Source organism: Gasterosteus aculeatus, chromosome 13, assembly GCF_964276395.1.
Source record: "Gasterosteus aculeatus chromosome 13, fGasAcu3.hap1.1, whole genome shotgun sequence".
Lineage (NCBI taxonomy): Eukaryota > Metazoa > Chordata > Actinopteri > Perciformes > Gasterosteidae > Gasterosteus > Gasterosteus aculeatus.
In genome coordinates, this window is record NC_135701.1 from 7,781,160 (window position 1) to 7,803,569 (window position 22,410).

A 22,410-nucleotide genomic window follows, 5' to 3' on the forward strand; every position below is an offset into this window, starting at 1 on the left:
CAGACACAGTAGCCGACATCAAAAAGTAGCGTGGCCCCTCCAAACTTTGGATTAAATCAGGACCCTAAGCCACACTTCCACCAATTCAGTTCAATTCAATTCGTCGCACATTAGTCTTAGCTTTTATGTGAGCAAAAGTTGCGGATGGTACCAAAAGTACAGTCCCCTAAAATGTTCTTCTGTTTTGGTTGCCGTTAAGTGATCCAACGAGTGTCCTTGAAGGAAAAACCAGGGCAGTTTCATGGCGATCGGCTGAGAATCCCGCCTACCTCCGGTGCTACACTCATTAAGGAAAAGCACCTGGTGCCACAAGAAAGTCGGGTCAAACAGAGTCGTACCAAGCAGTGAAAACAAGGATTCAGGTTACATCTGACCTTCCAACAAACCTGATTTTATCCAGGTTTTATGTCCAGGAGATGCAATAACCATCACAATTCATCACAATTAACAGTTATGCTGACACAGTACAAATCTATACTAAAGATATGTTGATCATATGCACATACTAAACATCTAAATGAACACACAGCTGTCCATGGACATCATAAACAATTGCTAACAGCGTTGACTGGATTGGGGTCAAAGTCATTGGCCAGAGATGAACATGTGACAGAGACCCTGCTTGAACTGAGATGAGCTGCCTTGAGGCGGCGGCTCCGTTTGGATCCTAGTAAATATTGAGCAATAAGTCATCACGTATTGGCAACTGTATACTTCATATTTGGTTCAGTGCATGCTTGCCCTAAGGCACATTTCACATTTTTGCATTTTTGGCTGACGGGATGGGCTCTGAGACTCTCAGTTACACGGCAACTAATTAGATATAATTGAACCCCGACTGTATTTTCCATATAATTAGTCTAAAATTACATAGTTATTTTCCATTAAACTTTTTGGGGAAATAATTCTGAAATTGCAAAACAGCCGACTCACAAACAGCACGCAGTCATTAAGATAACGTGAAGGCAGCGTTCCTTTCTGCCTCAACATGCTCTAAAGTTCCTTCAAGAGATGTGGGGACAAACAATTGCTTTCCCGTGTGTAGCTTTAGGAATTATATGCTTTTTTTGCCACTTATGGGCTCCTGTCATTTCCCCCACACTGCAAGGTAAGACAACCCGTACAAATGTGCCCATTCATGCGTATGAGGATGTACGTATGTGCATATGGGCGCAGGAATGTGTTATTTGCATTTTTCAGATGTTTCCTGTGTGTTCCCTCCTTGACCCTGTCAGGTGTAGAGAAACCTGATGCTGGTCTAATCACCCGTGCGTCTGCCTCCGTAGGGAACACCCGGATAGAATGCCAGACAGACACATATCTCAAGCGCATGTTAAACCCTTTCACTCAAACACAGAATCTTCCCCCGAGAGTCAAAGTAACCTATTCTAGCTTCATCGTGCAACAACATACACTGGAGGTTACCAGCATACGATTATGAAAAGAACAAAGTAGAAAGAGTAAGTGTTTCATTGTGTGAAGTCGACACATTAGTGACATAGTCGACAAGTTGGTGCCAAGGAGACGTGCCACGAAATCTATAACATATTGATTGGCTGCCAGGCTTTTGCACGGCCTATTACGAGTGTGAATGACAATATGCTACAAGTGTCATCCCCAGTGAAGCCTTTTTATATTCAAAGGAAGAGCTCCAAAAAAAACAAGTCACAGTGCATTTCCAGCCTTAAACAGTTAAATCACGGATGGGGTTTACACCCGTAATCCCCTGATGACATCGTGCTTTCACCGGGGATAAAACCAAAAGGGAGTGGGCCCCACGTCGTCAGGTGGAGAGCTGGTGCGGTTGTGTGTACTCGCCATGCTTGTGTGCAAAGCTTTTCTAAGACATGACAGCACACCTCGATATACTCGCCACACCTGCCGCACCTGTACCGCTGGAATGCATGTACCTGACGTGTGCGTCTGCACATGCAGACACAAAGAAAACTTCTCAGGGTGTGTGAAAGAGAGAATCTCAACCACTGAAACAGTAGCAGTAAGTAGTTAACTAGTCGATGTGGCGTCCTTTGCACTTGTTGAACTAGGGGGGGGGGGTAGCTAAACCTCTCAGTGGGGAAGACGATTAGCAGTCAGCATCTGTTGGTCGATTCCTTCTGCATTTAGTGCATATCGTGCGGTGTTCTGCTTTAAGCATGCTTATTGGATGTGCCGTTTCTCTATTAGGAGCTGTGTCTTCTACAGTGGCAACTGAACAGTATCGTATTTAAAACAGACGTACTTGAAAAAAAAAAATGAAAAAAAAAACTCACCTGAGAACTTGAAGTTGCTCCTCGGAGTTCTGCAACTCATCAGTGAGACGTCTGCACCTCAGCAGTGCCTTCAGGTCAGACTGATCTGCAGTCTGTTGTAACGAGAGCTGAAGGCAGAAAAACAGAGTTATCAATGACGTGAGGAAAAGGGTCTTGGTGGAGTGAAGAATTCTGATAAGTAAAAGAAAATAGGTGATTTTCATCAGCTAGAACAGAAGGAGTGGAAAGCACACTGAAAATACAAGCAGACCTGCTGCTGCCTGTGACACTGTGTCTTATCGAGTTTGGCAGCAATAACAAGTCTGCTTTCATCTTTTCCGTCGGAGCAAAGCACACATTAAAAAAAGGGACGTGGTTAAAGAGCACAGGCATAAGAAAAACATTTGTGTAACTCTAGAGAGTGTGGGAAAGTAAGTGGGAGAGATCTGTATTATCTCGTCACCTCTGCAATTAAACGAATGATTCATACAATGCTTCACCCTTATTCTTTTCTCCTGCAGTTTCTCTTTAATTTTCTGTTGTTATCCTGAATCAACATTATGATAAGGACACAATCTCCAAACTGAGTCTAAGTAGAACCTTTTCACAACTCTGGAGCGGCTCGGCTTCTCTAGTGTTTTTGTCTCTATGGGAAGTTTGACGGTGTAAACTCTTTACTCTTTAGTTCCGTTTGGCCAACAGCACTGACCTTTAAGTATCTTCTTTGTGCTTTTTGTTTTGGGGGTTGGCATTGGATTGGTATTTTTATGAGTCGTCTCCTCGTGTGCCTAATACATGGGTTTACTGCAGTAATGCGATCACAACTCTGCTTGACGTGCATTCCAACCACACCAGTAACATTTGGGTATCTGGCAAATGTTTTCCCGAGTTGTTACATTTTACCATAACAGATAGATAATAAGTATACATGAAGAATAGAGGAACCTTTAGACAATGTCAAGAAAAACAAAATGAATATATCATATATATTGTTTTGTTTTTTTATTCATATCAGGCTCGCAGTTGGTTCTGGTCGTTTCAATGTTGGCACTTAATTATCACATTTCCCCCTTGGTGTGTTTGTGCGAACACTGCAAGCCCAGTCCAAAGGAAGGAAACCACTACCATGCGAGAATAAATTGTTCTCTTCTTCATTAAGGAGGACCGGCACCGCGTACGGCCAATAGTTTTCAGTGTTTTCATGTGGTCACATGGTTTGGAGACAACTGCTCCAAACATGCTTGGTGTGAATAAACGATTCCTACGGTTCTTTTCTCTTCATTGACAGATTTATAGTAAGATAATGTTGCTCACTTAATGAAAACATTGTCAAGATGGCCACGGTAAAATGGACTTCACAAGCTGGTGTTTGTTCTCGTCGCTATTTGAAATATCGGTTAGTCCTTGAGTGACCATTAAGTTCCTTTGATAAAATAGCTGCTGGAATCTGCAACCTTCAGGGACGGACTTTACTGTACTTGTTTTGCTTGGGCCCAGATAATGTCCTCCAGGTAGGTCGCGAAGCCCTCGCTGATCCACTCTTCAGTCCAATCTCTGGCTCCGATCAGCAGGCCGAACCAGGAGTGGGCGATCTCGTGGCAGATCCTGGACCCGCACAGGGACAGGGCGTCCTCTCTGGGACCAAAAGTCCCAGCGCAAAGCACACTCTGGGAGAGGAATATTATGTGGGGGCTGTGGAAGACAAATGACAGAAATATAGACTGACCGAGGGAGATGGAGCCATAAATAAAATATAAAATGGAGGAAAAGAGAAAGGAAATGAGTGACGGACGAAAGGGAAGAGAAAAGAGGATGGCAGAATAAAAATGGTTCAAGGAGAAAGTGAGAGAAAAACTAGAAAATACAGGAGAGGGGAAAACTGGACCATCCTCCAAAGACATCAACCCCACCTATGATTACATGTGCTTACTGTGCGCCCCAGGTACGAATCCCTTTTACCATCTTCTACATTATTATTATACTCATCAAATGTTCTTGATGACTTCAGGTCAGTAGTTCACATTTTAGGGTTGAAGAAGATACATGTTGTCATGATATATATATTTTTTACAATAAAATAAAAATTAAACTAAAGCCAGCCACTTTAAATATATTTGTATTTTTAAATTAATATTAAAACTGATATAATTATCTATATTTAGACAATGATAAACAATTGATTTTAATAACTGACAAATTTATTGACAAATTAAGCTAATTGAGATTTACCTTGACCTCTTCCTACAAAGAAATCAGACATGTGGCTATGAAATATTTAAGATTATGTAAAATTATTTTAAAATAAAATACTGAAGGGTGTGCAGATATAATAAATGGTGTTTGCAACGTTCACATGCTAAAAACAGCTTTTTAGCAAATAACAGGAGTTTATGAAGCTCTGAACAAAAGCTGAAGAGGAAATACCAAAAGCTGTGAGGCACTAAAAAACGGTTACACATACGAGATGGTAAATACAGTTCCATATAGAAAACGCTTTCCCTCGATTCCATTTTAGATAACTTGTTGAACGGACCAATAATTTGGTTTTACCTTCAACTTTTCACCTCAATCAAAGAACTATTAGGTATGACACGGGTTTGGAAAGTTCCTCTCACTGCACACAATTGTTGCCAGAAGAGGACATTGAGCTGTTGAAGTGGAATTGGCGCGGCCACACAGAGCATTCAGATGAGTATCTAGGGAACAGTTTGCTGGTAAAATCATAGCGTACTAAAAGGTTTTCTACAACACGGAGGTTTTTCTTCAAACGGAGAACTCTAAAATAAAAAGAAGAGTTCAACGTTTGGGATTCCATCAGCTTTTGTTCACAAGAGCTATATTAAAAAAAAAAAACGTGAGGGCTTACACAAAGTCTACAGCCATGCTAGGGACTCTTTGAAAGTCTAAAGGCGCCACTGTGCCAATATTCTCACAATGAAAATGCCAACAAGTGTCCACCATGTAAACCCTCTTTCTCTTGTATTCTAGCATGTGCTGATTAGCACAAAACTAAATAAACCACTCACCAACATTGCCGCGCTCATGGCTCAAAGGAAACTCAGTTACATTTGGCCATTTTGAACCATCTTGTTGAACTACATCCATTTGCTTTGTGATATTACAGAATATCTGTCTGAATAACTGGTAATGACGATCAGCTTCCCAGGCACAGGAATGAAAAGACATGTGATTTTCACCCACGAGAGAGAACTGGTAAGAGCAGGACCAAAAAAAGCCACGGTCACAGCTGGAGACGACGTCCTGGAGCCCTTTTTTTTACGTGCGTCTTATGCAACGGGCCCCGTGCGCCCTGAGGGGCTTAGGGCCGACTGTGCCGGAGAGGCAGGCCATTCTTCACAAGAAGAATGGGTGAGGGGTCACAGAGGTGCCAATGAATGGTCTCTCTCTCTCTCTCCTGGCCCATAAAACAACACCGGATTGTCTGGAGTTCCCCTCGCGCTCTCTAGATCGTAAGTGTCCGCGCCACTATTGACTGATAACGACCTGAGAATTTACGGCAAAGTGCAGGTCCCGACTGAGCAGTGTTTTTCAAAGGGTCATGTCACCCTACTACTGTGTCAAATATGTTAAAGATGCACCTACATGGTGGGAGAGACGCCTTTGCCGCTCTGTTCCACTTTGTTCTAGTCCGCTTCCTTAAGCGGCGTTGATATGTTAAACACACTCGAACATCGTGCACCAATAAAAGCACACAATACAGTGTTTGCGTCTAAAAAGTAATAAAGAGCGGTTTTACCTCCAAGTAGACACAGCAGCGATTATCCCCTCACATATTAGATTGATAGTCTACTAACATGAGCCGCTCTCTATAATGAAAGATTAGCATCTTAGAAAAAAGCAGATGACATAATCGAATTATTGTGACAAGACAATTATAAACGAAAACGGTGATTTAAGACATTCAGTCCAGATCCGTCAGGCTATTTTTAAGGAAAACAAAAGTGTATATCTGAACAACACAAACGCTCTGCACGTCCCAGAGGATTGTTTTCTCAGATAGTAGGCAGGCTATTGGCCTTTGTTACTCAGGAACATGTCAACATTATACAAAAGGGTTTTATGGGCATCATTTCCGAGACACCATCTCAAACCTAATCCCGTGTTTTTTTCCTGATTACACAAACAAAAGCTCTCGCTGGAGCACGGGATGCTAACATTAGCCTTATGAGTTTCTTTGTAGCCTAATCTTATTCCCCCACAATTGGATAAGCAAGCCTTTGTTGTCAGCTCCAGCAGTGCGTTATATGCCTGCGTGTGTGTGTGTGTGTGTGTGTGTGTGTGTGTGTGAAACACAAAGACAGCCTTTCAGAGACGGCGCTTGCACATGCTCCTCTGGAGGGATGCGGAATCCATCACTACAGTGATAAATAGTGTCATCCCACCACGGTGGGGGTGAATAAACAACAGCATCTTTCACATTCACTGACACAGAGAACGACATTAGTTGACATCAGGGACCCGTCAGGGACAACATGCATGAAGAGACTCCTGAAAACACATGCACAGATATGTAGCACCTCCACATTAGGCAAACATCTCAGGGGCTGAATGTTCGTCCCGGATTAACAAGCAACTGTTTCTGTGCTTCCTCCATAAAAAAAGAAAGGTGTCAGGCATTCATTTGTGTATGTTTCGCAAGTGCAAATGCGACTTAAAAAGCAAATGATTCACGGAAGACGGGAATCAAACCAAACAATTACAATCAATCAAAAGCATTAAGTGATAATACTGCAACTCCCGCAAATTGTGTGGTCAGATTATAGTCCTACAACTTCTACACTTGTTGCAAACACCCTCACAAAGGGGACATTGTTTGAGGGGTTTTGTAGTACAGGATTAGAATGTAGCGTTTATTTTGTTCATCAGGGGATTTATTGTAATTAAATTAAATCGTCACAGATTTTGGGACATCCCACTACGAGAAGGAAGTCCAGAGTTGCCTTCTACTTTCAATATCCCCCCTTTGACGGTACGTTTAATAGATAGCAATGTCATAAAAGTTTATTCAAAGATATGTTGCATTATAAATTAAAAAACGGACATTTGATTCGGACTCTAACAACTTCTTAATGGCTGCACATTTGTTGGTGTAATTAATTAATAAATTAATAACTGAGAGCCTATATAGAGTCATGTTACTTTGTCCTGTCTCACGTCTGTTTTGGATTCATTTGCCCTTTGGGTGGAATACGTATTTACTATCTTCCTTACTTGAATTAATTAATGAAATGGATCTCTGCAGTCAAATCATTTCTTTTGTCTTAAGGCTCGTAGAAAACTACATGAATACGCTGAGAAACTCACACACAAGTGCATGCATGGGAACCCTCTTTTATATATGTAAAAACGTGGTGCAATGAATTCATATCCAGGAGGCGACAAACAAAAGTTATTGACAATGAGAGGCAGTCTGTATTTAGTATCACAGACATGGACCTCAGGTGACCTGATGGTGATGCTGCATCATCGCAAAAAATTAAATGCTCATTAAAGCCCTCCTGTGCTTTCTCACACGCCAACCTCACGACTCACGAGTCACCCAGGGTGACTTGGCCTTGAATTTCGGAGCTGTACGTCAAGGCAAGTCTTCAATTTGGTGTGACACAGATTGCAATAGTGTTTCGTTCCTCCATCTCTGCATCCATTATTCATCCCTCCATCCATCCTTGCTGGCTGTAGGCCATTTTTTCCCCCCAGCGGGACACTGCCATGCATAATGCAGCAGGGACCCTATCATAGTTCTATAATTGACATCCCTAGCCCAGCTAAGCTCATAGACACCAGTAAACCAGCCCCACGAGACGCAGGGACGAGGAGAAAGATGATGGGAGCCGAGTGTGCGACGTATGCGTGAATGGGAGGCAGACAGACGGAGAAAAACAAGTAAAGGAGATGCCTTTTTTTTTTAAATATGAGAGAAAGAAGCATTTGGAAAGTGAATAAACATTTGATCTGTTAGATACTGTACTTATTGAGAAAGAGAGAGAATAATTTTGTCTGTCACTCAGTGATGAGTTTTTCTCCTCCCCAAAGTACAGTGTCAACTCCCCGGTGTGAGCGCTGAAGAAACGTAGAACCAGCGACACAGACGCTGTTAACGCATTGCTGGTGAAGCTTCACACATCTTGTTTTTGCATGCTTTTGCACAGGGATGCAGTTATGGATCACACGTTCAATGAGGTGAGGAGACAGACAGAAGCCACCCAAGGTAAAAACACAGCAAACGCCATGCTTCAGCAAACAGCTTTGCCTGTTCTCTTTACTTTTGTATCCAAGCAAAGGTTGGAGGACCGGCCTTTCCTGATGTCAACTGACGGGAAGACGTCAGTTGTCTCCTTTACCTCACCCTCTGTGGGCTATTTTAGACACAGGGGCCTATTTGACCAAACTCCTACCAGCCTCCGTTCTTTTTTTCTTTTTTTCTTCACAAGTCTGACTTCAAATGTCTGGCATTCCATGCTGGCTGCAGATCAGCTCTCCGCTCCCAGACGGGGCCCCACAGGGCCAAGCCAAATGCCACGCCATGTAGGGCCTGATCATGTGAACAGGGGCCAGGCCGGGGGCCCCCAGAGAGCCGCCCCACCCACACATACTGCATCCCATCACAGCCTGCAAATAAATAGCAGAAAAGATATCCGAGGTCATCAAGAACAAGCTGCTCAAAGTCTGTCGAAAAAGAGGTTTTGTAGTGGCGGCGTGTAACAGATAAACGGCAGGTTTCAAGGTTAGATTGTATTTTCTAGCTGGATTCAAGTGCTTAATCTTGAAAGCTCATCCATGCATACATCTAAGCATGTCAAGTTTGCATCACACTGAAGGGATCATATGGGTCATAGCCTGATGAGGTCAAGAATGCCTGCATCCACACACACACACTCCACCCCCCACACACACACACACAAAGATGCATTAACTGTATAAGGTGCATTGATAAAAGAGCAGCACAGACACACACATCCCCACAAACAGGGACTCTCAGCAAATCTACTTTGTATCCGTATCAGCAGAGATAGCAGATGTTTGAACTATCTGAGCTCTTAGCAGTAAAAAAATCCACAGTGCAGTTTATTCCATGTTTAGTGCCAAGTCCAAAAAATGATGTCACGCCGGAGGAATGTTTTTGAGAGTTTGTGAGTGTGTGTGTGTCTCTGAGCACAGGATGCTGAAGCATAGATATCAAACGGCACAGACACTTTTGTGTATCAAGTTTGAAGATACTGCCCAAACTCTTTTCATAAAATACTGCTGGTTCTGTGGTGTTGGTCTCAGTTTTCAATCATGGCTTTCCCAGCATTTGGGCCTTATATGAGCGCTTATGCGGTGCAATATAAGTTCATTTGGCCACAACAAGCCCCTGTCAATCAGCCTGAAGCAGGTATCAAAGTGATGTTTACATGCCGTAACCCACATTCCTGTTTCACTGCAGCTATTCTCATGCAAACCCCATCAGTCATCATGCAGCACTCAGACCAATCCCCTCGCTTCCACTTCCGTCTCATAAAAAAAGAGGACGAATGATTTCACAGGATTATAATTTGAAAGCCTTTCCTTGCCTGTGTGGTAATAAATAGACAATTTGTCTCTCTTATCTAGCTTGAGAGCACGATACAATACAGGAGATGTAATGTGAGACCGCTCAGTACTGCAGGGCTGTGGAAGAAGTGTTTGATAGAACAGAAAGCTGGATAGAGGCAAAATCAAAGTGAAATTAGCTGTATTTAATACAGAGGTTTGAGGCTACTGTGGGGACAACTTTTACCTTCTGCAGGCGCTAAAGAAAGGTCAACGACTGAGGAAAGTTATTACAATCTATTCCCTGAATGTCCATCACGGTCTGTGCAAAAATGTTGGACCATAAATAAAACAATCCATTTCATAGTCGTAGGATTTCTTCAGTCTGAACAAAAAAAGGGGGATGGACCAGCCGACGGGGAGGCTGACAAACGACGCTGCCATCCACACGGGCAAGTTGCTGGTGTGGCTAAAAGCAGCCTTTTTCAAAGGCCGAGCAGCTTGGAACACAGCTCTCTCCCCAAGGCTAAGAGCAAACCCAGACATCGGAAGCATTACCACCGAGCGTTTCACAGCACTTTGTTTCAAATATCTCATTTTGGCCGCTTCAGCGCAGCGGTCCCACGGACATTAAGCCGTCTGGCTTTGCACAGACAAATTAAATAACCCCCAGGTTTGCCCATCACACACGCCTCAGGATGCACATGCAGCAGCAGCGTCCCCTACGTCATACAATGGACCCATCCATCACTCCAGGGAATGGGTCCTCTGGACTCATTCATTAGTTAGGAGAACGGGTTTCCAGTGACAGGCCTGTCTTGCCAAAGCCTTTAAAGCAGAGTTATGGCACAGTGTGTGTCATGCCTTACTGTTAGATGTTCTACTATTGGCCAGCTGTTGCCAGCAGGTTCCCATTTGAGGGCGGTTCAAACCACTGATGACAATGGAAGCGTATATGGAGAAAAACCTTACAAGTGACTGTGGGGTTTTTTTGCACAATGAATATCTATTATTTTCCGACTATTCCTTTGAGGAAATAATGTCATGTTCACAACTAAATGTCACCTGTAAAGTAGGAGAAGGAGAGGCCCAAGATAACTAGAAAGCTCCTTCAATAAGAAAACACTTGCTAAACTGGCCCCTGCTATCTTTATTAGGAGCACAAAGGAAGGTCCGAGCAAAAGAGATGAGGAAGCTAGAAGAGGGGCAGCGGCGCGTGAGGTTTGGGGCGGTCTTGTGTGCGTTTAGCAAGTGGGGAGCAGAGAAACAAGGCGTACACTAGAGGAGAAGGAGAAACATCTCAACTTTGAGCAATCATTTAAAAAGTGTTCACAGGACCCTCGCCCTTCTGTCCAGGTGCAGGCATGCAGAGCTGCCTTTTCAACTCGCCACGCTCTTTTGTGTGGTCACTGAAAAGAGGGAGATCCACTAAAGGTGGGAAGAAAGCAACACCTCATCCTTGACTATTTGATTAACAGCTGTCTCCCGTGCCAAAAAATACGACCCCCCACATCCTGCCCTCCCTTCCCGCCCTGAAACTGCCCAACCTGCCTCCTGAAAGAGAGGGTCTGTGTCGCACACTTCTAGGGTTACTTCATAGATTAAACTGGAGGGGAGAGCAGAAAGGCAAGAAATCCACAGGGACATCAGAAGGAAGAGGGGAGGACAAGTGGGAGGACTGGGAGAGAAAGTAAGGGGACAGAAGAGTCCATAAAGGAGGCAAGAGGACCAATTCAGTGATGTTACAAAGTGATAGGGAAACAACGGCCAAAAAGATGAAAGCGTGAGGCTGCTTTTATAAACTGGGGCAGCTTCAAATTAGTGTCTCATCTGTTCAATTTGCATTTTGTGGCGTGTTATTTTCATTTCATTTGCGTAAGAGGTAACAAGCAGTAGCGCCTTTCCTCAAAGTTAATGACCTTTCCTTAATGAACATCCTTTAAAAGCTGTTGGTTTTGCATGATTAATCCCATTATTAGGGACCACTTTGTGAAGTATGAAGGTTTTTAGTTGTATTTCCTCATTTCCAAGGAACCATCAGCGGCCAGTCACACTAATTTCTAAACGCGATACTGGAAGCGCCTCATTGCAAAGCCTTGTTATTAGTGGATGGACGAGTCGGCTGCAGTTAAATTCATGTTTTGAAATGAGCTCCATGCAACTGCTTTACCGTGCGGAAAAGGTGTAATGTAACAACAATTTCCTCCTTACCAACATTAATGAAATCCTTAAAAAAAAGCCTGTGCTATGCTTTGGCAAATGGGAATATTAAGAACATTTTCTGGTTAATGGGTAAAAACACGCAAAAACACCTGCCTGGTCCTGTTAAACATGAGAAAGAGCTCAGGTGGTACGAGAGCTCCAGGGCAACGAAGGGGGGGAGAGGTGGGACGGGTCACCCTGCAGGGTTACCAGCTCTCTACTTCCTCGCAACAGGAACAAATGGCCGCTGTAACTTCCTGCAAACCCATAAACCACAACGCAGTCAACTGGAGTCAGCCTGCAAACCCTCCAGTGCCACTTGGAGAGGTCAAGAGGTACACACCAGTCATAACTCTGACCTCGGCCGGTGACAGTTATACCGCTGCCTGGTTTGGCTGCACTGCAAACGAAACAAGAAGTTTCACTACTTGTGCATTTTTTCTCCCCATGTTTTCAGGCAGCCAAACCCGGTGGGAGAGTTGTTGTTTCATCCTTTACGCAAAAACACATGAGGATTTTAAATGTAACTTCAGGGGAAATTATGTGAACAGTTGGAGAATAAAAACTATTTTGGCAACAAACATGTTTTGAGGAAAGCCTGTTTGTTTAATATGTTTGTGTTATTCTGCTGGAAAAAACAGAGATAATGAACGGAAGCTGGTAATAAAAGCGCACTGACACGTGTTGACGGATGGATATGTTTAACTACGTGTATGTGTGCGTGTGTGTTTATTGGCGCCGCCATCAAGCGGTTGTGGGGCGGCCCTCAAAGATAATTCCCCACAGAAACTAAAACAAAGAATTTAGACATGGATCTGACAGGCTCTATTGCAGCTATACCATAAGGATAACCCAAACGTCAAAACAAGGTAACTCAATCTACCCCACCAGAGAGAAAAGGAAACGAAGAATAATCTGTTAAGCATTGCTCTGACGTCATGCCATTGCTCTAAGTACACGTCCTTGCACCCTTTTTTTCTGAACAATACACACATTCATACAAAACACACAAGTACAGGAATCGGCCTGTCTGCCGTGAAGAAAAACAAATCCCACTCTCCTTAAGGGCCTGTTTCAACACATTTCTCAACTAAGCGCCGCGCCCACCCCCCCCTCCGCCCCTTCGGGACGGCAGCCATGTCTTCATTTGGGCACGCTGCAAACTCAGTGATCTCTGATTAGTCCTGCAAGTCCAGCCTGCCCTTTGGGACACACAGACCTGGGCTTCAAAGAGCGAGAGGAAATGCTGTGCCCTTCCTGTCACTCCCAGTCAGAGCCAAAAGACGTGGTTCAGATACGACGGGGAGATTACGCATCCAAATTTCTAAAAAATTGCAAAAGAACGAGGTGGGGGGAGGGGGAGGGGTATGAGCTAAGGCACGTAGGAATAAAGACCCAGATGTACAAATGCACAGACACAAACACGGATTATAAATCAGGCTTAGTACTCACTGATGCTTGGCAAACAGTGGGAAGCCTGACCATGACAGCTCGGAGCAGATTCATTAGGATTTTGTTTTACAACATTCCCATGTTCTTCAAATACAACGAGCCTCTTGATATTAACTGGAACAGATGCAACTTTGAAGCCGCAAGTTATGGGACTCAGAACGTTCACGTTGCAGCAAATAACTATAATGTATGTGGAGTAATGAGAAGGGAATGAAGTCGCTCTCCCGCTTTGCGCCCTTTAAACAGAGCTTCTCCTCGCTCTGTTGACAGTCGCGCTCGCCGCAAATGCTTTTAGTGCACGTGAGCGTGTCACATTGGCACATGCGCTCATACGCCGGCTACACCTGATAAGGCCGTCCAGGGCAACGGCCCTGTTATTGAAGCTTAGCACTTAGCCTCCCGTCCCCCATCAGGTAAACACTATTAGCTTTGTCAGCAGTATACTAACTTTTGTTTGCGGTGTGCGGCACCTCCAAGGGATTAAAGGAGGGCAATGCTTTCATACGATGTTTTGTTTCCTCTAATCTCAGACACCTGTTCATCCCTCATCCATGCTCCTCCGTCAGTATTAATCCCCGCCGTCTTTTTCTTCCTCTCCCTGATGTTTTAAAGGTCTTACTAAACGCATGGGCAAGTCTGGTTTGCCAGAGTAACAGAATAGTTCGGCACATCCACTACATCTGTTGATAACTTGGCGTGCGGAAGACATCTTGCAGCCGAAGTAGAACAAAATACAATAGTTGGATAACCTCGTTAGGGATTTAAGCAAGAAGTGCACCCCTAGTGGTGGAAATTATAATACGTGTAATAATGTTTAGTGTTTAGAATTGTAGAAAATTGGTGCCGTGAAATCCTTTTAACTGCCGACCGGCGTCGCCACCTGGAAGCTACGTTTGCGTTTGTATCGGACGCCATGTGGGTCCACAGTGCACACGGCACGGCCCCTTGAATGCAGACTTTCCCTTACTTGACCCCTTAACCCTCGGTTTCCTGCCCTCCTGCGCCGTATCTCGGAATAAAAACTTCATGCCACAGTGAATCCTCCCCCTTGTTTTGCCTCTGCCCTCCCCTCTCTGTGTCCCACTGTACAACAGGCAGTTGCCACAGCTCCCTGTCCCGCAGCCCCTCCACTCCTACCGCTTCTTCTGGGGCACTGCACAAAAACTGTGCATGTCTTGGTCCCAAGCACCGGCGCCCACATACCTCCCAATCTCCAGCATAAATAGCGCCAGTCTCTGAAGTTCGTTCCAGAGGCTAATGGCTTTTGTTGCTGGGAATAATCCACACATCCTCTCCCACATCCTGGGGGTCCGCTGGCCTGTCGTGAAACCCCCGCCTCCCCCCTCTCCCCTCCTTCATCTCTCCCGGCTCTCATCTCCATCTCGATCTCAGCTTCCATTCGGGTTGACCTCCCCGCCTGCTCATGGCACGGCCCTGTGGTGAAGTACGGAGGCCCGCAGAACCGCTCCGCCCGCACCGAGGGGAGGAAGCAGTGAGTTGACACTGGGTTGGGACCCGTGCAGAGTTTTATAGGGAGTCAGTGCAGGTGGTGTCTGAAGCTTAATGAAGGCCCTAAATCTGTTCTCTGTCATCTGCCGCTAACTGGAGTCTAAGCAGCAAGGGCAAGAGGGATAAGTGCCTGGGAGTTTGTCCTCATAAAAGGGAAAGAAAACATCCACCAGGAAGCAGCCACAGCAGAAAAGCCTCAGTGTTAGTACTGTTCAAAATATAAAATGCAGAAGGGAGACAGGTTTTCACAAGATGAGGGTAGAGATGTTCCCTAGATCAGAGAGCACCGTGGATTTTGGGTGAAGTAGTCCATATGTATGCAAAGTTGAGAACCAGGTCCAGGTAGCAACCCTATTGTCGCAAACTGTCATCTAAAATATCCTCCTGGCTGAAATGTCAGAAATTCACATAGAATAAATATTCAGGTATGAGCTCATATCCTGTCTGGGGCACTTTTCTCCAGGGAGGGGAGTGGAAAAGGACAAACGGGGAGAAAAGAGAAGCTGAAATCTAGACAACGGCTAACATTCACTAACGACCCAAATCAGAGGTCTTTATTTGGTTTTAGACTTCACGTACCGGCTGACATTCAGTCATATCTAAAAAGGTATAACATGTGCCAGATAAATGTTCTATATTGCAGGGAAAATACAAATCTTGATTTCAAGGGAAAGGAGTCAAAAGGAAAGTGATCCAGCGTACAGAGAAGTTGAGAGGACAGAGGACGGCGGCAACCGAGAGAAAAAACAGAAAGTCCCGTGACGGAAAGGGGAAAATAAGAGACAGTAGAGGGTAAAAAAAAAAAAGTCGGAGGCAGGACATTACGGATTTTAAGAATGTAAAGGTCAAATTAGACAAGGGAGATTGAGGTATTAAAAGGAGGATGCAAATGAAAAGCGAGGGGAGGGGACGGAGCTTAAGAGGGGACAAACAAATACGTTGAGCATAATTATCTCCAGTGCAGAGGACATACGTGATTTAACACACTTATCGATTATATTGTATATTTTTATCTTATATCGCACCAATGCACAAAGTCAAATTCCTCTATGTGTAACATATGTGGCAATAAATGGCTTCTGATTCTGATAAATCTGTCACTTAGCGGATTTGCGCCCATCTTTGGACCTCTGTTGGACACTGTATGTAAAATATAACTAAGCTAAAACACAACAGACTATTGACTGAGTAGCTGAGTGAATGAAGTTGTTCCCAGGGAAGAGGGTAACCCAGATTTTGGGGTTCATGTTTTGAATCTTGGCTGTTGGGGTTGGAGAAATTACATAAAGACAAACTAAGAACCATGTTATATTTGGAGGAGGTGATGAAATGTTTATGTGAACTCCATGGCCAAAATTAAAACGCATAATAAAAGCGAGCGGTTTTGGAAATGTGATTGTTATTTTTTATAAGACGAGAGCTGTTTGGGATGTGGCGAAAAGAGGTGGTGAGTTTAGGGAAAGGGAGAAGTAATGAAAAGTAGTGCGTAAATGATTGGAGAATGGAAAAAAAAAGACACTGACACCAGACACCAGCATTTAAGTAAAGGCTGAAGATTCCTTTGAGTTCAGTTTGATTGCTTTGTCTAGCTTCAATCTAGTGCTGCTTGAGTATTCAACTGTTATTCTGAAAGAAAAAATAAGCATAAAAAAAGAAAGAATGAAATGTGACCGAACAAAGTCTCTTTAATTCAATAAAGCATTCCAATGTGGAAGATCTCCTCAAAGAAGATTGAGACCGAGTGAAGGGGTTTGCAAATGTGAAGTATGTCATTAATCATTCACTTGAAAAAACACAACAGGAAGCAACCGGATAAAGTTAATTCATTTCCAAGCGCTGATTTTGTTGTGATCAAACTTTGATTCATTGTTTAGTCACAACTTGTGAATTATTGTGTTAACATTGACCCTTAAGTTACAACACAGCTTAAGAATAATAATTATCATCTATGATTATGTGTGATGGGAAATGTGTTGCTTGCAGTAAAACAGCTGTTAAAAAATGACCACCCTTAAAAACTCATAATTACACTTTACATCACTTTAACATCTTTCAGCTGTGTTCCGGTTCACTCTCTCAGCTCTCATCCACATCATTTCCAGAAGCAGCCGGCGGCTATCCCAGTGCGAGAAAACGCCAAAAAACACACAACTCCCAACCACCAATCAGTGAGCAGACTCATCTAGCCACTGGCTGGTAAACACTGAAGTATTTAGCAGCTGTGGACCACGTAATTCCCTTTGGAGCTGGTGGAGACCAAAACAGAGCTAACGGGGATATTGGATCAACCTTTCTCGATCTTTCTAACCCTTTGCTCTTTCCAGCACTTGGTTTAGTTCACACGTTACATTGTTGTGACGCAGGTGTCGTTACCTGGCCATGCCCAGACTGGAGAAGCCTGCTGGAACGATGAGAACGTCCAGGCGGGGAAAGGGGTGGACCCCCAGAACGGTGTGGGCTGCAGCCAAACATCGGGGCAAAAGATCTAGAACGGCCATCTGCAACGGGAAGGCGACAACTACCTCAACACAACGGACTGAACTATACCAACGTTTTGCATGTGTGAAGGTTGATACAGATGGGTATGATAAAGAGTTAGTGGGCACATGTATTAGCTCTTTGTGAGCCAAAGGTCAGGTTGTATCTGGTCTTAACTTTGAGGCAAATGCACAGAATCACAAAATCAGCAGTCATCAGCTATAAAACCGACTGAACGTGCAAAATAGTTGCTATAGTTACAAACATTAATGTTATTCTAGATAGAAATGCCTGTGAATGTTGTAAGTCGCCTGCAATAGATTACAGTCTCATACTTTTAAACGCCACTTGACAGCAGGCTTACAGACAGCAACACTAACTGATGCTAATGGTTTCCTTTTATAATACACGATATAATTAGCCTCAGTGGCTCTTCGTCAAAACTTCACCTGGGCTTTCTGCAGCAAGCAGACGGGTCCAAACACACGGTGTGGAATCACCCGCTGGGTCCTAGCCGAGCGCTCAGTAAATCGGCATGGGTAGTCGCCATGGGAACAAGACATGGCGTCATCCCCCGTGCCTGAATAATCAGTTAGTGAGAGCCCCTCGTCCCCAGCCGAAGATTGACAAAATGAGCGGGTGGTCTGGTCTCCGCTGTAGCAGATCGAAACAAAAAGGGGGTAGAAAGTTTAATAAAAGGTTAATCGTAACAATTTAATGGACATTTCTTATTAAAATAGAATCGTCACCTTCTTGTGAAATGGCCTACATCATTTTTTTAGTTTTTTTTCAAAGACGCCAAATAAGTTAAACTCTTGCATAGCCAAATGTAATACTGGGGTAGAATAGCATGATCTGTGGTCTGAGGATGTAGGTGATTTCACCAGAGTGGGCCACCATCATACGAAGAGTATTTAGGCAACAAGTTGATTTTTGTTAAATTACTTTGATCATTATTTTCAGAATACGACGATATTCAGTTACTGAGTCGGTGAAGCAAATAATAGCACAATGTGCAATAAGCATGGAAAGGAGAGCAGTGGAAATGTGAAATACATAGGTCACAAAGGTAAACCACACCGCTCCCAGAAATATCCAGCCAACATGCAATCACACTCTCAACCCAATACCCAGCACTCCCTCCATCCTCCGTACCAGGAGCGTTCCAACGGGTTTCCAGCGGCATCCAAGTTTCCTTCCAGCCATTCACTGAAAATAAAGGCCTTCCTTGTAGCGGGAGATTCCTGGGGCCTGCAGAAGGCTACAGCTGGACTGCTGCTGGAGGAAAACCATGAGGGGAGGAGGAGGAGGATTACTGGAAACACCGGCAGACCTGCCAACCTGCGGGCCAGTGGAGAGGGAGACCCCAGCCCAAAGCAAGCCGGCCCCTCTCTAAAGCCCCAGCCTGTGCCTCCATACAAGTTATGTGAGCTCTACCTTTTTTGCTCTCCAAAGATAATGTCTTCTGGGCACTGATCCCAATGTACGATAGTACAAGCTTTAATGTACTATGGCATAAAAAAAAAAAAAGCTGATTGAGTACCGCGCCCCTTACCTCACCTGCACCATTACTGGTTTGGTGAAAGGAAAGTTCCACGGAGGAATGTTAAAGGGCCAGACTTGGGTTAATAACAGTCTGGAGGAGGAGGAGGAGGAAAAAGGCACACAAAAAGAACAAATAATAAAATACCTGCCAGTCTTGAGTGGAGAGCCCTTTGCTACGCTGCTGGAACTTCCAAGTCCAGACATAAGGTCAGCTTCTCCCAATTCTGCAGGTCCGGCCTCCAGTTTGGCCGCGTTGCTACGAGCCGCCTTGTCCCTCAATCCCCGTTCCAATGTTGGGGCATTTTCTGCTGTGACTTGGTGCCAGTGGCCCACTGCCAAGGTGAAGGTGGAGGCGGGCATGGGCATAGTGACGTAGTAATGCCAGATTAAGGAGCCTGCAGAGAGTAGTAGAGAAAGGATGAAAAAGTCAAAAAGGTGGGAGGGCGGAGGGGCAGAATAAATCATCTTTCCACTGAAAGTCGTTTTATTCTTTTATTTCAAACTAACAGATCCGTATCCCTAATGGCACGGATCTACATACTGGTCCTATGGCAAAGTTGACATCTTCCATGCCAATTAAACAAATACTTCAATTAAGGATTTTTAAAATTGAGTTTTTTTAAAACAATACTGCAGTAATCTCATCCTGACTTGCAACCATTTTAATAGCAAGTCTCGTGTAGAAGCCTGGTGTTATTTCTCAAGCTCCTACACAGGAAGTTTACACATTCTTACAGATTTATTTTTGGTTGCAACAGATGTCAATGAGCACAACACACTATAGGTATGTGAATTACATCCGAGTCTGGAGGAAACTGGTTTCAAAAGTAAACCAAGTTGCCTTTGAAACGTTGCCGTATTGCTTCCTAATAACACTTAAACTCAGGTTTCAACGACACCAAAATTACATATTTTACCCTTTTATATTTTACAGAATAGGTAAAAAAAAGGAAACTACTTCAAATGCACTTTAATAGTTTAAACGAGAGCAAATGAGCGACTTTGTGCAACATTGATAAAATCGACTAGACGTCTACTAGTTGTCACAAACGGTTTGTGAAAGAACAGCTTACGCGTGTCCCCGTCCTCAACGGGTACGGCGGCCTCCTCCCCACTCATCAAAACCACGCACCCGCTGGGGGCCCGTACCGCCGCCTGCCACGTTGACATGGCAACAGGCGGCTCCTGGCAGGGGAAGAGTGCTCTGTTGTTGATGGGAGAACCTGCAGTGTAAACACACACCCTGGAAGGGTAAACAACGGTAAACTATAAACAACCCTCGTGCAAATCTCAAAGGATCCACCACCAAGACACAGGCACGTCAGGCATGGACACGCAGAGGAATAGAACAGCCCAAAGGGTGTTTCTGTGCATTAACGAAGCCGTCGATCCTCTAATCTAGTCTGACGCGACGAGCTCAGAATATTACACTGTCATTCGAGTAGCAGAAATCAAAACAGTTCTAAAGTATTTAGAAGAGAAGTCTAATAATGTGAAACCAAATGACACTGTGAATGATTTGCACGCGGAGACAAACCTGTTGTCCTGGTCTTGGGTCCACCTCACGGAGCCCCCCTCCGGCCTCGTCTCATAGCAGATCCTGAGGACGCGGGGGAAGTCCCGAGGTGACACCGCCCCCTTCTTCCTCACCTGCAGACTCCAGCGGTCTGTACGGAAAGGCAGCGAGCCGCCACCCGGAGCGCCAGGGGCTCGGCTACACAGCGAGAGGAGCTGCTGCCGTCGCCGCCATTGGCCAGCGGGCACGGAGAGGAGGTTCTGAACGAAGGCCGCTTCGGGCTTCACCGAAGGGACGGCGGACCCCTCGGGTGCGACAGGGTGCGGCAGGAGGCCCGGCGCGGCCGACGCGGAGGCCACGTCCACCTCTTCCACCTTCGACACGTCGAGGTCACAGCAGTCCAGCAACAAGGTGAAATCGCCGCCGCTGTTGGCCTCCCACGACCGTGGCGACGGACTACCTCCGCTTTCAGCGGCAGCGTGCGCCGACCCGCTGCCAGGCGGAGCTCGGGGTTCAGGTGCGTCCCTTTCTCGGCCGGCACACCTGTTCTTCGCCCTGGTCGGGGTCTCCGCGAGTCCTATTGTCGCATCTTCCTGCTCATCCGCATCCCGAGATCGACACTCAAGAGCACCCGGGCTCCCTCCGGCCTCCTCCTTGGCGCTCCCCGAACTGGAGCAAGGCTCCAGGAAGAGAACGACGGTGCCGCCGATGACCTTCCTGTCGAAATGAACGGCCAGGTCCAGCACGTAATGTCTGACGAGTATGTGGTTAGTGTTGGCTCGGAGGGGAAGGTCATCCGCGTCCGGCTCCATGTCACACAAATACGGTCTAAGTTGAGCAGAGGATGGTTGAACCTGAAGACCGAAAATAAAGCTTCACTGCAATTGTGTTGTTTCCGCATTCATTTACATATCTTATGGTAATGGTAATGGTAACCAAACGCTTTTAGTTCATATTCTATAGCTTCCTGTGGACTGAGGTGCTTAATTTAGTTGCTGAATGTGCTGCGATGAAGCCAAAGCGTCAAAGTCTGCAAGCTCAACTCAATCCGTTCACGCATTAATGTTTCCAGCGAGGAAAACTTGTTTCACGATGGCATTTTGATCGGTGTTAATGAAGTGGCAGTTTAAGTGATTTGTTTTATCAGCAGAAGACCAGGACGAGCCACCGACCCGCTGCAGTCTGTTAGAAAGGCTCTCCTGCTGCAGCTGTATCTGAGGTTTCACTGTCTCAATGCTCGGGGCATGAAGCAGGCTTGGCAACACCGAGTGGCAATTACCATTGACAGCAGGAAATCCTCAGAGGTTTATTCGGTGCGGGGGTAAATTCGTAAAATTGAGCACACAAAATCAGAGAATATCAGCGGCACCGAGAGGTTAAAAAAAAAAGAATAACGCCTCGCATTGGTGTAACGGGTCGGCTAAATACACGACACGTGTGACCGGTCTGTTATCTACATCACGTGCACACTGGTGAGTATCACCTGTAGTCAGGTCGGCTAAATGTCACCACAGGACGGAATGACGCGAGACGGGCAGCGTCCTAAAACGGGTAAATGCCCCGTTATGCATCGCCCGCCTCACGGTGCCTTTAACGCCTGAAAGCCACCGCGGGTTTAACGCCGAGGAGTCACGCGCGCAGTTACGGAAATCTTCAACAAACCTGTGTCCGTTTAATCGACGTCGCGCAGTGATGACGTTGCATTGACGCGACAGTACGAGGTTGTAGTTTTTGCATTTGTTACCCAAGTTCTTCCCGCCTTTTAAATAGTTCAATGTACCAACCACATTGGATTAGTTTTTTTATACAATAGACCAATTACAAAAATATTGATAACATTTAATCTGTGCATGTTGGGTTTAGGTTATCAAGTAATATAGCTTTGTAATATAACAGCAAATCTTTTTTTAAAGACTCTCGCCACAA

The 22,410-nt window shown here is 45.0% G+C and overlaps 1 protein-coding gene across 18 annotated transcripts in view; it reads right to left on the reverse strand.

Annotated features, from left to right (window-relative positions):
- Positions 1 to 22,335, reverse strand: part of aopep (aminopeptidase O (putative)) — a 59,259-nt gene extending 36,924 nt beyond the window's left edge. For 3 of the 18 annotated variants that reach the window (XR_013452076.1, XM_078087359.1, XM_078087357.1), the window contains exons 1-9: positions 22,147 to 22,203; positions 20,506 to 21,338; positions 20,042 to 20,211; positions 19,114 to 19,363; positions 18,579 to 18,701; positions 17,873 to 18,077; positions 17,319 to 17,443; positions 3,728 to 3,941; positions 2,271 to 2,377 (exon numbers count right to left, since the gene is read on the reverse strand). Coding sequence is in view for 17 of the 18 variants with exons in the window: in XM_078087359.1 (XP_077943485.1) it covers positions 2,271 to 2,377; positions 3,728 to 3,941; positions 17,319 to 17,443; positions 17,873 to 18,077; positions 18,579 to 18,701; positions 19,114 to 19,363; positions 20,042 to 20,211; positions 20,506 to 21,338; positions 22,147 to 22,188 (2,069 nt within the window). In the remaining variant the exon portion in view is untranslated. Of the gene's footprint in view, positions 1 to 2,270; positions 2,378 to 3,727; positions 3,942 to 17,318; positions 17,444 to 17,872; positions 18,078 to 18,578; positions 18,702 to 19,113; positions 19,364 to 20,041; positions 20,212 to 20,505; positions 21,339 to 21,967 lie in introns of all 18 variants that reach the window. The other 15 variants (XM_078087365.1, XM_078087362.1, XM_078087364.1 and 12 more) reach the window with 10 other exon arrangements.
- Between the last annotated feature and the right edge of the window lie 75 nt (positions 22,336 to 22,410).